General features: G+C 35.0%; 1 protein-coding gene and 1 long non-coding RNA gene across 4 annotated transcripts; both read right to left on the bottom strand.

Moving 5' to 3' along the window:
• Positions 1–3,553: 3,553 nt before the first annotated feature.
• LOC107856613 lies at positions 3,554–5,626 on the bottom strand. Its single transcript, XR_001670627.2, has 3 exons — positions 4,246–5,626; positions 4,099–4,167; positions 3,554–4,014 (listed from the first exon to the last, which is right to left on the bottom strand). It is a non-coding gene; the product is annotated as an uncharacterized LOC107856613 (long non-coding RNA).
• Positions 5,627–6,199: 573 nt separating this feature from the next.
• On the bottom strand, positions 6,200–11,797 carry LOC107840343 (probable pre-mRNA-splicing factor ATP-dependent RNA helicase DEAH2). 3 transcript variants are annotated; one of them, XM_016684180.2, is made up of 7 exons: positions 11,363–11,797; positions 9,666–9,868; positions 8,191–9,275; positions 7,654–7,779; positions 7,289–7,527; positions 7,069–7,187; positions 6,200–6,661 (listed from the first exon to the last, which is right to left on the bottom strand). In XM_016684180.2, the coding sequence occupies exons 1-7, from the start codon at positions 11,636–11,638 to the stop codon at positions 6,535–6,537; spliced, it is 2,175 nt and encodes a 724-aa protein (XP_016539666.2). In that variant the 5' UTR covers positions 11,639–11,797; the 3' UTR covers positions 6,200–6,534. The 3 variants fall into 3 exon arrangements, with proteins under 3 accessions (XP_016539666.2, XP_047265305.1, XP_047265306.1); XM_047409349.1 differs by lacking the exon at positions 7,654–7,779 and having other exon boundaries at positions 11,363–11,731; XM_047409350.1 differs by lacking the exons at positions 6,200–6,661; positions 7,069–7,187; positions 7,289–7,527 and having other exon boundaries at positions 7,749–7,879; positions 11,363–11,731.
• Between the last annotated feature and the right edge of the window lie 367 nt (positions 11,798–12,164).

Here is a 12,164-nt window from a genome sequence, read left to right as displayed (position 1 = left end):
AAAAAGAATTATTTGTACTTCTTTTTCAATATTTCTACATATGTAATGTGTATTTATGATACAATTAAGACATGCTTTTGAAAAATCGAATTAATAATACTCTAGTATACAAGTATATATTGTCGAAGTTGTACAAACTACGGTTACCGATTACCATACCGTAAAATACCGAAATCAAACGTCAAAATATCAAACCATACCGAATTAATATGGTATGGTAATGGTATAATGTTTTTAAAAACCAAATACCGAAATTACCATACCGAAGTTTTAATTACCGTACCATACCATACCATGCCCACCCCTATCTATGAGCATCTTGTTTGATTAAATTTTAGTCTTACCTGAACATAGCTGATTTTATTCGAAAGTTTACACATATTGGCTCTGATTTGAATTATTTATTTAGGTGGTTTGGAACTTACTTGCATGAGAGGTTCTTCGTCAAACTGTTGGTATTTTTTATATTGCGCTTTAACAAAATTATATTTTTATTTGTTTAAGTGTTGACATTAACATTACGTGCAATATCAGGTGCTTTAGTTCATAACCTTACTTTTCATCCATAATCAAGTTTTATAACCTGTAGATACTTCTTTTTAGTACAGGAATAGATTAATAATCAATTGACATAATTGTTAAACTGCTTTATAGGTGCATTATTCTCAGATAACTTATTTCAGTCTAGGTGTATTTTAGCCTTTATTGAGGTTCTCTATTCCTTCCATGCATTGACAGTGAAAATATAATTATTTTCTACAATTTCGTGTGCGTTATAGAGTGTTGTTGAACACTGGATTTGATAAGAAGTTTCTATACATAATTGTTGATATTACAACTATATTGCTTCCAACATGGATATTTACTTGATTTTGTACTGCTCTTAGATTACCGTTTCATTAAACTGAATCCAACTTTTCATTTTGATGATTCAAATCCTTCTGCAAGTGCTCCTCTGACTGTGGTTCTGATGCAAGAAGGATTGGCACACATACTTCTTATTGGTAAAAGATGAGCTTGACATTTTGACAATCCTTTTTGATATAAGTTTTAAGCAGATTTTGAGCATCTCTTTTTCTTTTATTTAAACACGATTAATAATTTTAAAGGTGAATGAGGATGTCCGAATTTCTATTGGAAACTTATATGAAAGGTTAAGGCTGAGTTACTAGATTGTGAAGGTGATTTGACACCTCTCTACGGCCTTCATTCTCATTTATTTATTATCTCTTTTTTTTGGACCTTTTATTATTTTAAATTAATATATTATGTATTAAAAAAATTCAAAAATTACCTCACAAAAGACACATCTTAAATTCTCTTAAACATATTTTAACGTATTTATTGAATTTTAATGAATGTTATAATTTCATATGACTTACTATCTTTTCACCTCCCACACTTTTCCTATTCTCAAAATTTACATTGAATTTTTATTTATAAGGAACCATGCTAATGGATGAATGTTAAATTCCATTTTCAATTATTTGAGTTTTATCATGTGACTAATTTATTTAATTTTGTGTTAGTGATTTTTATTTTCATTTTTATTGTATGAAATTTATAGTAAGTTTGTTAAGACAACAAATATTGATAATATGGACATAACATTATCCAAATTTTCAACCAGAAACAAGACATCCTACTTTCTATATTAAATTTTTACAGTTTAAGCTCTAACTATACATTTTAGAATTCTGATGAAGTTTGTATTTTCATAAGGAGATAGATGAAATTTTCAGTACTCTTCACAGAGTTTATTTTTCTCTGTCATGTTTGAAATATTCTGAGTAAGAAGTGTACTAATCGAAAGGTAGCTCATACTAATCAGTTGCCGCAACGCTTAAGGTAGCTCATACTCATCAGTTGCCACAATGCTTTCTTAGATATGAGATACAACAATAATATATTCAGTGTAATCTCAAGAGTCGAATTTGTGAATGGTAGAATATACTCCTGCAATGGAAGGTAGAGTGTTTTTACTAGATGGTAAAATTTGAAAAAAGAGATGTTTGGTGGGTATCATTTGATAAACGACTGTTAATTTGACCTAATTTAATTTGAACAAATACGATCATGGCTATATACACTTTTTGTACTGAAGAAATTAGACTTGTAGTTCATTACAAATATTACCTGATTACATAGGGAAAAGGCATCGTTTCCACCCCAGACTATATCTGAAAAGTTTAAGTCACACCTAAACTATACAAGTGACCCATTACACACCTAAACTATATAAAAGTGATATTATTTTCTCCCCGCGACACCCATTCTTAGGCGTATATGTTACACTTGGCGTAAGCGCGTCCAACCTATTCAATGACAAACTTAAACGGCTAAAAGTATATCTCTTTAATATGCAACGGATCTATTCTTATTTAAAGCCAATTTGGGGCTCAAAAGGAAACCCTAATTCCCAATTTTATCTCTCAAAATCGAAATTGAAGAGCATTTGTTTGAAGAATAGGTAACTAAATCTTTCTAGTCCTTCCATTTCTTGCTATATTGATGATTATTTTATCTTAATTTTGTTGCCATTTTCATAATTTTTTCTTCCCTCAAATGTTGTTCAACCTCTCTTAAACCTTGTTTTCTTAATCAAGGTACTTTAATGACTAAGATAAGTTTGAGTAGACTTTGTAAGCAAGAAGAAGATCACGAGTTGGTCGAGGTTTGATGCAAACATGGACATTTTTTGCCTTTGATGACTTCATGAACGTCAAGAAATTCGGGTAGACGATATTGGACTTGTCCTTACTATGGAGTAAGTGAATTTTTCCTTCAAACATTGATCTTGAATAGTGTATAAGAATCTAATTGGTTTCATTTTAGAATGCTAGATCATGTGATTTTTGGCTTTGGAAGGATGATTCTACTGATGAACGATCGAAATTTATTATTCCTAAATTGTTGGGAAGAATTGGGGAGCTTGAGGAAATAGTTGAATCTTCGGCAAATTGTGCATTTTGTGAACACAAAATAGTTGATGACAAGACTACTAGGACAACCAAATCTGTGGAGAGCAAAATAGACATTAACAGAATAGAATTGCGAATGAAAAATTTTCAGGATGATTTGAAGATGATGAAGGCAAATGAGAAGAAATGGAAGATCAAGTTGGCTAAGTCCAAGAAAAGGGAAAAACAACTATGGACTACTCTCATTTGTGTATGTATTTTGGGTGTTAGTTTTCTATTTCAATTCATGTTCTTCAAAGGAGCTCCAAGAAGGCTACCCTAAACTAAGTTGCTTTGTTTTTGTTATGTTTTAGGGGACTGAAATTTGTATCAATTATTAGGTGTTACCTTTGACAAAACTGCCAGTTTGTGTAATTAAATTATTGTGTAATGAAATTGTACGGTTGAACTTAACAGTTTTGACTTTGTTTTCAGTGGTTCTTTGTGTTGCAATTTGTATACATAACAACACTAAATGCAATCACAGTTGTTGTACAAGCACAAACATAAATTTCAATATCACAACACAAATTTAACATTAATAAATGCAGTCACAACTGGTGCAAAAGCAAAAACATAAATTTCAGCAACAATAAACTTACAACTGCACAATCATTAACCAAAAATGAGTGTCAATTACATCTTGCAACCAAATACATTTACAAAAAGATCAGTACTGTTAAACTAATTACAGTTACAAAATGCAGTCAAAGCTGCTACTAATAGATTGTTCTTAAAGCAGTCACAGCTGCCAACATCAGTAAACTACCAAAAAATAGTCTTAAATGCAGTCACAACTGCCAAGATTTATACAGTGTTAAATGTAATCTACACCAACTTCTCATAGAGATTGAATATTGGAGCTTTCTTGACTTAAGTGTGCAGCCTTGGACCTTGTTTGCATTTGTTTTCTGCCTCTCATTTCTTGTAGTTGCCTGGAGGTCATAGCTTTTTTTCCGTTCCATTTTACACCAGTTTTTGGTGTATATCCGAGATTTTCAGTCACAAATGCTGAAGACTTGACAGTTTTGAATCTTTCAGTAGGCATTCACGACTGCTCAAATGAAAAAAGTGTCAACTTTAGTAAATGAAATTGTAGTAAATAAAATTTAGATAGTAAATGTAGTTGTAAACTTACATTAAGAATTGTGCATCCACTTTGTGTGTGAAGTAATCCCATTCCAACCATTCTTGGTCTGTCAGCACACTAAAAATAAAGAAAAGAAGATATTTAGTATAAGGCAAGCATAATTAGTTCACAACACTATCAAATTAAATAAAATACCTTTTATGTAGAATTCTTTGGTGGTCTACCCCTTCCTCTTCTAGTTGAACCGCTTCCTTTTCCAACAGTAGGTGCTGCACTTGGGACTGTACTTGGACCTGCACTTGGGTCTGCACCAGCAGATGGACTTAGGCTAGGATTTGCATTAGTGCCAGAAGCAGGTGCACCTGTTGGACATCTTCTTTTTTCCCCTTCACCTTACCCATATTAGGTTCTTCACCATGGTAAAATCTCAAAGTGATCAGTTCAAAACTCATTTTATAAACCTGAAATCATTGACCACAAAAACACAATAAAGATACAAGTCTCATAATACACAAAAATCAAAAAGATACAAGTCTCACAGTACACAAAAATAAAAAAAAATTATAGTATTTATGCAACAATTATAAGTATCACACATTATTTATCACATATTGAACCTCACAGCTCATATTGTTACAGATTGTTGAAGCATATAAACAAACTATAACAGATCAGTTTTCAAGATAAATTAAAGAAAAGAAAAACCCCTAATTCAAAAACTCTAATTAAAAATCCTAGTCAAAACCCTAGTAAAATCGAACTATTATAAATGTCAAAGGTTATATTATCACATATTGAGCATCTAAATAAAAATAAAATGTTAATTTGGACAAATTAAAGACGAAAAAATCCTAACTCAAAAATCCGTAGATCTAACTTAGGAACGAAAATAAATCCTAGATCTACTATATTTAGGAAAGAAAACTAACCTTTGAACTGAAAATCAGTAGTTCCTACATAAAAGATCGTAACCTTAAGTGTTTATCCTAGATCGTACCACCTACGTTGAAATCAACCAAATTAACTTGAACTGAAAAGAGATAAAAAATAATTTTTACTTGTCAACAATGAGAAACAAAGCAAAATTATTGTTTATCTCTTCTATCGGGTTTAAATTTGATAAAAAAATTGAAAGAGTGAAGAGAGGTGAATCATCTACCACGTTTTTGATCTCATCCGATGACTTTTCATTTGGATGAAGAGGTTTGATCGGGTTAGGGTATAAAATGAGGTCGGGTCGGGTCGGGTCGGATGGGTTAAATAGATGGGTTAAAAGAGTAATAGGATCGGGTCAAGTTTTAATAAAAAAGGAAAATTAAATTAGACACATGGCACCACAAGAGGGCGAGTGGAGTGCACTCCACTCATTAAACTTAGGCATGGGTGTCGCAGGAAGGAAATAATATCACTTTTATATAGTTTAAGTGTAGTGAATCACTTGTATATTTTAGGTGTGACTTAGACTTTTCGGGTATAATTTGGGGTGAAAATGATGTCTTTTCCCGATTACATAATTGATGTAACGATCATGGCTATATACACTTTTTGTACTGAAGAAATTAGACTTGTAGTTCATTACAAATATTACTTGATTACATAATTGATGTAATTGATGGTATGTATATTTTCTATTTTATAACTTGTAATAACATTTAGATATTATTAAGAGAAATCCTAATTATGAGCATTGTGAACTATTTAAACTGAAATTAAAAGTACTTAAGCCATTTTCTTAGTAGTTATCATATAGTAGCATTTATTTCTTTTTTCAAATTGAACATGCTATTGATAAAAAAAGATTCAAAACATAAAATTTTGGATATATATATATAAAAGAGACCTCTCTATGAACAATCTTTGAATATATTAGTTTAATCAATTTAGTGGATGGTTATCTAGGTTAATTCTTTATTCATGATATAACGGCATTCGTGTCCCAAATAAGTGAAAAGAAGAAAAACTTGTTTTCACTTCTACTTCTCTAACAAAATTTCAACAATTTATATTTATTGTGAAACATAACTCCAAATCCAACTACTACCATGTAAAGAAAACAATCATGCAGGGCGTATAGAAATTTATGCAGGTTAAGCTAAACCCACCCACCTATCCGTACTCATACAAGTGTAAAAAGTAAAATAGATAAGGGTGGCATGAAATCCTTCGAGATGTTATGCAGCCTCATCCCATTCCCGTATTGTAATCAAGTTTTTGCAGCAAAAAAGCTACGTACGTTTACTTCAACAGAGGAAAGAGATCAAAAAATCGGCCCAATATCCCAGAACACTGGACACGAGGAAAAAAAAAAAAGATCACTCCAGCAACAAGAAACAGGGTGCTAAATAGTTCAGACGGGATACATTGAAATGATTACAGTACATAAAAGATGGTACATCAATTTTTGACCTATCTGACAAATTTTGACCCCAGAGCTCCGGAGGAGTGCACATATATGCTGAGAGACTGAAATCATGAAGAACATACTCATTTTTTGCTCTTGCTTTCATCTTTTTCTCGCTCCCGCTTCTTGTATAACCGTTCAAGCACACGTTTTGCCTCACATTGTGGAAAATTTGCAAGGTCATAGTAGTGTGGTGCAATATCAACCAACCTGAAAAACATAACAAAAAGGGGAAAGAAGAGAATAGGAAGGCAAACTTAGTTTATATGTAGGCCATGTTCAAATTTAATTCCGAACAAAATACATTCGTAGGAACAGGTGGTACATTGGAAAGCAGTTCAAGATAAAGAGCTAGTTTCAGCCAATTAACAGTAACCCTCATATAGATTCAATACTTATTTTGCTGACATAAATCAACTTCCAACTAATGAAGTTCTATATTGGAGCCCTGAAAGTTGGGACTCAAAAGAATTTAGGGAGCATAGCAGCACAACTTGGAGGAAAGAAGTGCCCTTTTCCCTCAAGGGCGAGAAGAGAGATCCTCTACTATATAAAATATTAAAGAAAAGGGAGTAATATTTAGCAAGGATTATCAAAAGACAACAAATGAGACTTACCATTCACCCCGGATATCAGTCACAGTGCGAATGAAATTCCTGCTTGTTAAGACATATTCGTTATATATAACCCATTCTGGCTTGTGATCCAGGCAATTTGAAGGATGCAAGTGTACCACCTAAAACAACAGAGATGGACATAGTGAGAAATCAACGGCATTGTTGCGCCCACTAAAGCTATTAGTATTGAGTTAATTCGCTAACTAGTACAAATGCTTACTTGATTGTCTTTAACAGTTAGATAATGCCCAGTACGCTCTAGGTGTGCAACCTGCATGAAATAACCAGCTAACATAGCCTTCCTTATGTTCACATAGTAGTCGCGACTGTTGAAGTCTGTGCTGCATAACTTGAGGTTGAACCTGGCCATTATACGAGCAAGCTGTTGCCTCACATTGTCAGCTGATTTGAGAGCCCTCTGATTGATGAAATTCTCATAACACCATTGAGGATCCTCCTCTGAGATACCATTACCATCAAAAGACAATATCAGGGTTAAAAGGGACTTCTAAATCTGAACTTGTTTATTAAGGAGATACTGTATACTATATATATACTATATAGGAACTGAACATATCTACTCACGGTTTTGCTTATAGGCGTGATACACATTCAGCAACGTCAAATGATCCCCATCTATGTGACCGAACCGATTCTTTGCTTCATCAGCAGCTTTTTGAGCCTCCCTAGGCCGGACAAAGCAATTGGGTACTAGAGAAAAAATTGGTTATCACAGCGGAGGCCCACTGTAGGTCAGCAGATGCATAGAGGCGAGACGACACCATTTGCTTCATGAGAGAATACTGAGAAACTGCAACTATCTCTATCAGCACTTACTTAGAAATCTATGGCACTTGCCAACCGGGGGCATTGAACCCAGACAAGACAGTTGCTGATGACAACCTAAGAAGACACATGCAACTAACCCCACACATGCATTTGCATGCACATGTCGTGCAGTTTAGCACATGATATCATATGCCCAGACAAATGTCTATGCACATGAACAAAAGGCATGGTAAAGCGGACTAGTATTCCCAAGCCTGACAAACTCTTGACATAGAACAAAGACAAGACACGACGACCAACTAAAAAGGAAGTAAAAATGGCGGGAAACCGTACCTGATAGCATCGCAGATATTGAGAGGATTTCATTGGAGCAGTTGAATTCTGGGCTGACAACAAGCATTTTCCCCATCTGAGGATCAAGAGGAAATTCACTCATTATCTCACCCAACTTGGTCATGTTTCCATCATCATCCAGTGCTCCTAAGTAATTTAAAACCTCTAGAGCTCTCATCAACGTCTCCGGGGCAGGAGGATCCATAAAATCAAAATGAACCAGGTCATCAATACCTAACTTCTTCAAAGTTAGAACTGTATTAGCCAAATTTGACCGAAGTATTTCTGGATAGGTTTGTGGTTGAAGATCATTATGGAAACTTTTCTCCGTGTAAAGTCTAAAGCATTTTCCTGGCTGTGTTCGTCCAGCACGTCCTGATCTTTGGTGCGCACTGGCCTTTGAAATAGGAGACACCAACAAAGACTCAACACGCACCCTTGGGTTATAAACCTTTTGCTTAGCAAATCCTGGGTCTATGACATAAACAATGCCATCTATTGTCAAAGATGTCTCCGCAATGTTGGTTGATACAACAATCTTCCTGCCGGGAGGACCACCCTCCACCACCGGTGGTGGGGCTGGTTCAAATATCTTTTGCTGCATAGCTGGGGGAAGTGTAGAATAAAGAGGCACTGCTTTAATGGGGCCCACTTGATCACCCATATTACCAATCTCTTTTGTGATTTTGCGACATGCATCTTCAATCTCCTCTTCTCCGGTAAGGAAGACAAGAATGTCACCAGGAGGTTCACATGTGTGTATCTGCACCACAGTCCGAATGGCAGCCTCAAGATAGTCTCTTTCAGGATCCTGAGTGTAGAAAATTTCCACCGGATGGAGCCTTCCAGGAACTTTCATGAGAGGTGCACCATAGAAGTAACCCTGAAACTTCTCTGCCTCAAGTGTGGCACTCATAACAACTAGCTTCAGGTCTGGTCTGTTTTTCAAAACTTCCTTCAGAAGCCCAAACAGGACATCTGTTGCCAAAGTTCTTTCATGAGCTTCATCAAGAATAATTACCTTGTAGCGTTCCAATAGAGGATCTGCCATTGCTTCTCTTAAAAGCATACCATCTGTCAAGTATCTGCCACGCACAGAGACACAGGCCAATTACTAATTCGTCAGCAACTAGAAGTCAAGAATTTTTCTTACAAGGCAAGCAAATTACGCAAAAGGAACACTTCCAAGCTACATTACTAGAGAATTTAAGAAGGCATTGGGACAAAAAGTGGAATTTGGAAAAAAGGTAATATGGAAAAGTTGAAAATGGTTTTTGAAAATTGGAGTTGGAGGGCTGGACATGAATACAACTTGGGGAAGTACTGTATTTTTGTAAGTGATTGGAGTTTTTCGAATTCCAGAAAACATTTCTATATCCAAGAATGATTCCAGAATACAATTCCGGAAAATGCAAAAATTATCCATGGCTGAACGGGCCCTGAATATATTTTATATCACATAACAATTTACTTACTTCAAAACAGTTCTAGCACTAGTGCAGTCTTCAAAACGAATGCTATATCCAACTTCTTCCCCAATTACAACATCCATCTCTTCAGCAACTCGACGAGACACAGACATTGCAGCCACCCTCCGAGGTTGAGTACAACCAATCATATACTTCCTTCGCTTATCAGCTGTCTCTACTTCAACAGCATCCAAAACAAACTGTGGAATCTGTATGACATAAACAAATCCTTGAGCAGTAGCTAGATAAATAACTTGCTCCCCAGTCAAATAAAGAGCTTATCAAGAGTGATGAAGAATCTGGGAACATATACATGAACAAGCAATTGAGGAAGCAAGCAAAGAATTAAAGAAACACACACAGACCATAAGGGGCCAATTCTGCAAAAATACACAGTATAATAAGCATTTCTCTTCAAGGAAAAAAAAAGAACTTAAACAGAGCAATTCAACTAAATTCCCAATAATCCACGGAGTTTTGAAGTTGGAAATATGGATTTCTGAATTAAAGAAGAAAACCCTAATAATACTTATAGAAAATATTACTCCACTACTCTAATAAAAGAACCCCAAATCGTATCCAACTTCTTTTTGCACCCAAGGGTGTGGCTTAATGGTTCAATGAAGTTGGGTTGAGCACCACTCAAGTTCAATTCCCAACAGAAAAAAACGCTAGGTGATTTCTTCCCATATGTTCTAGCCTTGGTGAACAGAGTCACATGGTACCTGTTGCTGCTGCGATGTGGCAGATATCCAATGGAATTAGTCGAGGTGCGCGCAAATTGGCTCTAACACCACGGTTATCAAAAAATAGTATCCAACTTATTTTCTTCTTTATGTCAAAGAGAACCTTGTTATTTGAGAAACTGAGGATGGAAAATAATAGCAAGGTTGATGCCTTCGTAAAAGAAGCTACACGTATAAATCCTATAAGGATTCAATTCATTATACAAATAGATTACAGCAGAACCAACACTCTATTTGTTTTAATCAGTTAGCAGACCTAACTATCTTAAGCTAAGCTGCTCGGACTCGGGTGCGGGTATCCGATACGGGTGTGGATCTAGAGGTCGGATCCTTCATGATCTCAGTTTTAACTAAATCCTATAAGGGTTCAATTATTATACAAATAGATTGCATCAGAACCAACAATCTATTTCTTTTATCAGTTAGCAGACCCAACTATCTTAATTCTTAGTGACTTATAATCACACATTCTTCTATTTTAATTCAGTAGTTAGATCTAATACCACATTTTGCACAAACCTATAGTATAGTAGCATCATGAAAGTCGAGCAACCCCAATCAACTACACAATCCCGAACTAGTTGGGGTTGGCTATGTAAATATGTTCTATATACATTACTAGTTGTACTTATATCTCGTTCCTACATTTCACACATCATCAATAGGAAGAAACTTTATTATAAAGAGCCAGCAAACAAAATACACCCAACAATATCACTGGAATATATTATAAGAATATTATCAAACTCCCTGTAACATATTACTAGAATCGCCAAGTAATCAATCAATCAACTAAACCACAATCACAAATAATCCAAGACTAAGCTCAATTCTAGTAAGTTGTAAATCAAATTGCAAACAACAATATTGCACAAAAGAGCGAATAAAACAGTAAGCTCAATACCAATTATCTATCAATCAAATTGCAAATAAGTAATACTAGTAAGGATTTCTGACCTGAGTAGTTTTACCACTACCAGTTTCACCAACGAGTATAAGAGTTTGATTAGATTTCAAAGCCTGTAAAAACTCCTCCTTTTGATGCCAAACAGGAAGAGTCTTCCTCTTCTCCAAAATATCATAAAATCTCTGTGAATAAGGCTTTCCAGTCCACTTGTTAATCGAAGATGCCATCATACTGTTTCCACCATTTAAGGTTAGATTGGCTTTCTTTGTGGCCGTATCATCAACCACATCAAACAAACTGACCTTCCTCTTCCTCTCCGTTCCCATCCGGCGACTAGGATTTTAGGTTTCCGGTGGAAAACCTAAGATGATAAAAGGGGAAAGAGAGAACTAGGGTTACAGATTGTGGGTTGCTTATATAGGAGGAGGAACTTTCTGGGTTCTGTTTCTAAACTTCTAACCGCCCGCATCATTTTCAGGTTTCGCGGGCTAAGGCCCATTCATTCTATGCCGCCCCTTTATTTCTCGCGGAGCTGGACCAAGCCCACTAGCAACAATGTTTTTGATGGACCTCTTATTTGCACAAATAATCATTTGAGTCGTCATTTAATTTATACTCAAATATAATTTACTTTTTTAAGGTAAATCTATTCGCTTTGGGTATAACTTCAGAAATATGTGATTGAAAGTTGAAAATTTGTGTTTGATTCTGATATTATCCAAACATCAAGCATGATTCAATACTCAAATGGCCAAATCTAATCCAAATAAGCTCAAAATTTGAAACAAAAGTTCCCTATAATACAAAGAACCACTTAGCATCCTTTAAATTTTTTTATTGTATGATGATTTG

This window comes from Capsicum annuum, chromosome 1 (assembly GCF_002878395.1).
Source record: "Capsicum annuum cultivar UCD-10X-F1 chromosome 1, UCD10Xv1.1, whole genome shotgun sequence".
Lineage (NCBI taxonomy): Eukaryota > Viridiplantae > Streptophyta > Magnoliopsida > Solanales > Solanaceae > Capsicum > Capsicum annuum.
Note: the sequence above shows the minus strand (reverse complement) of the source record. Positions and strands in the feature narration are given on the sequence as shown.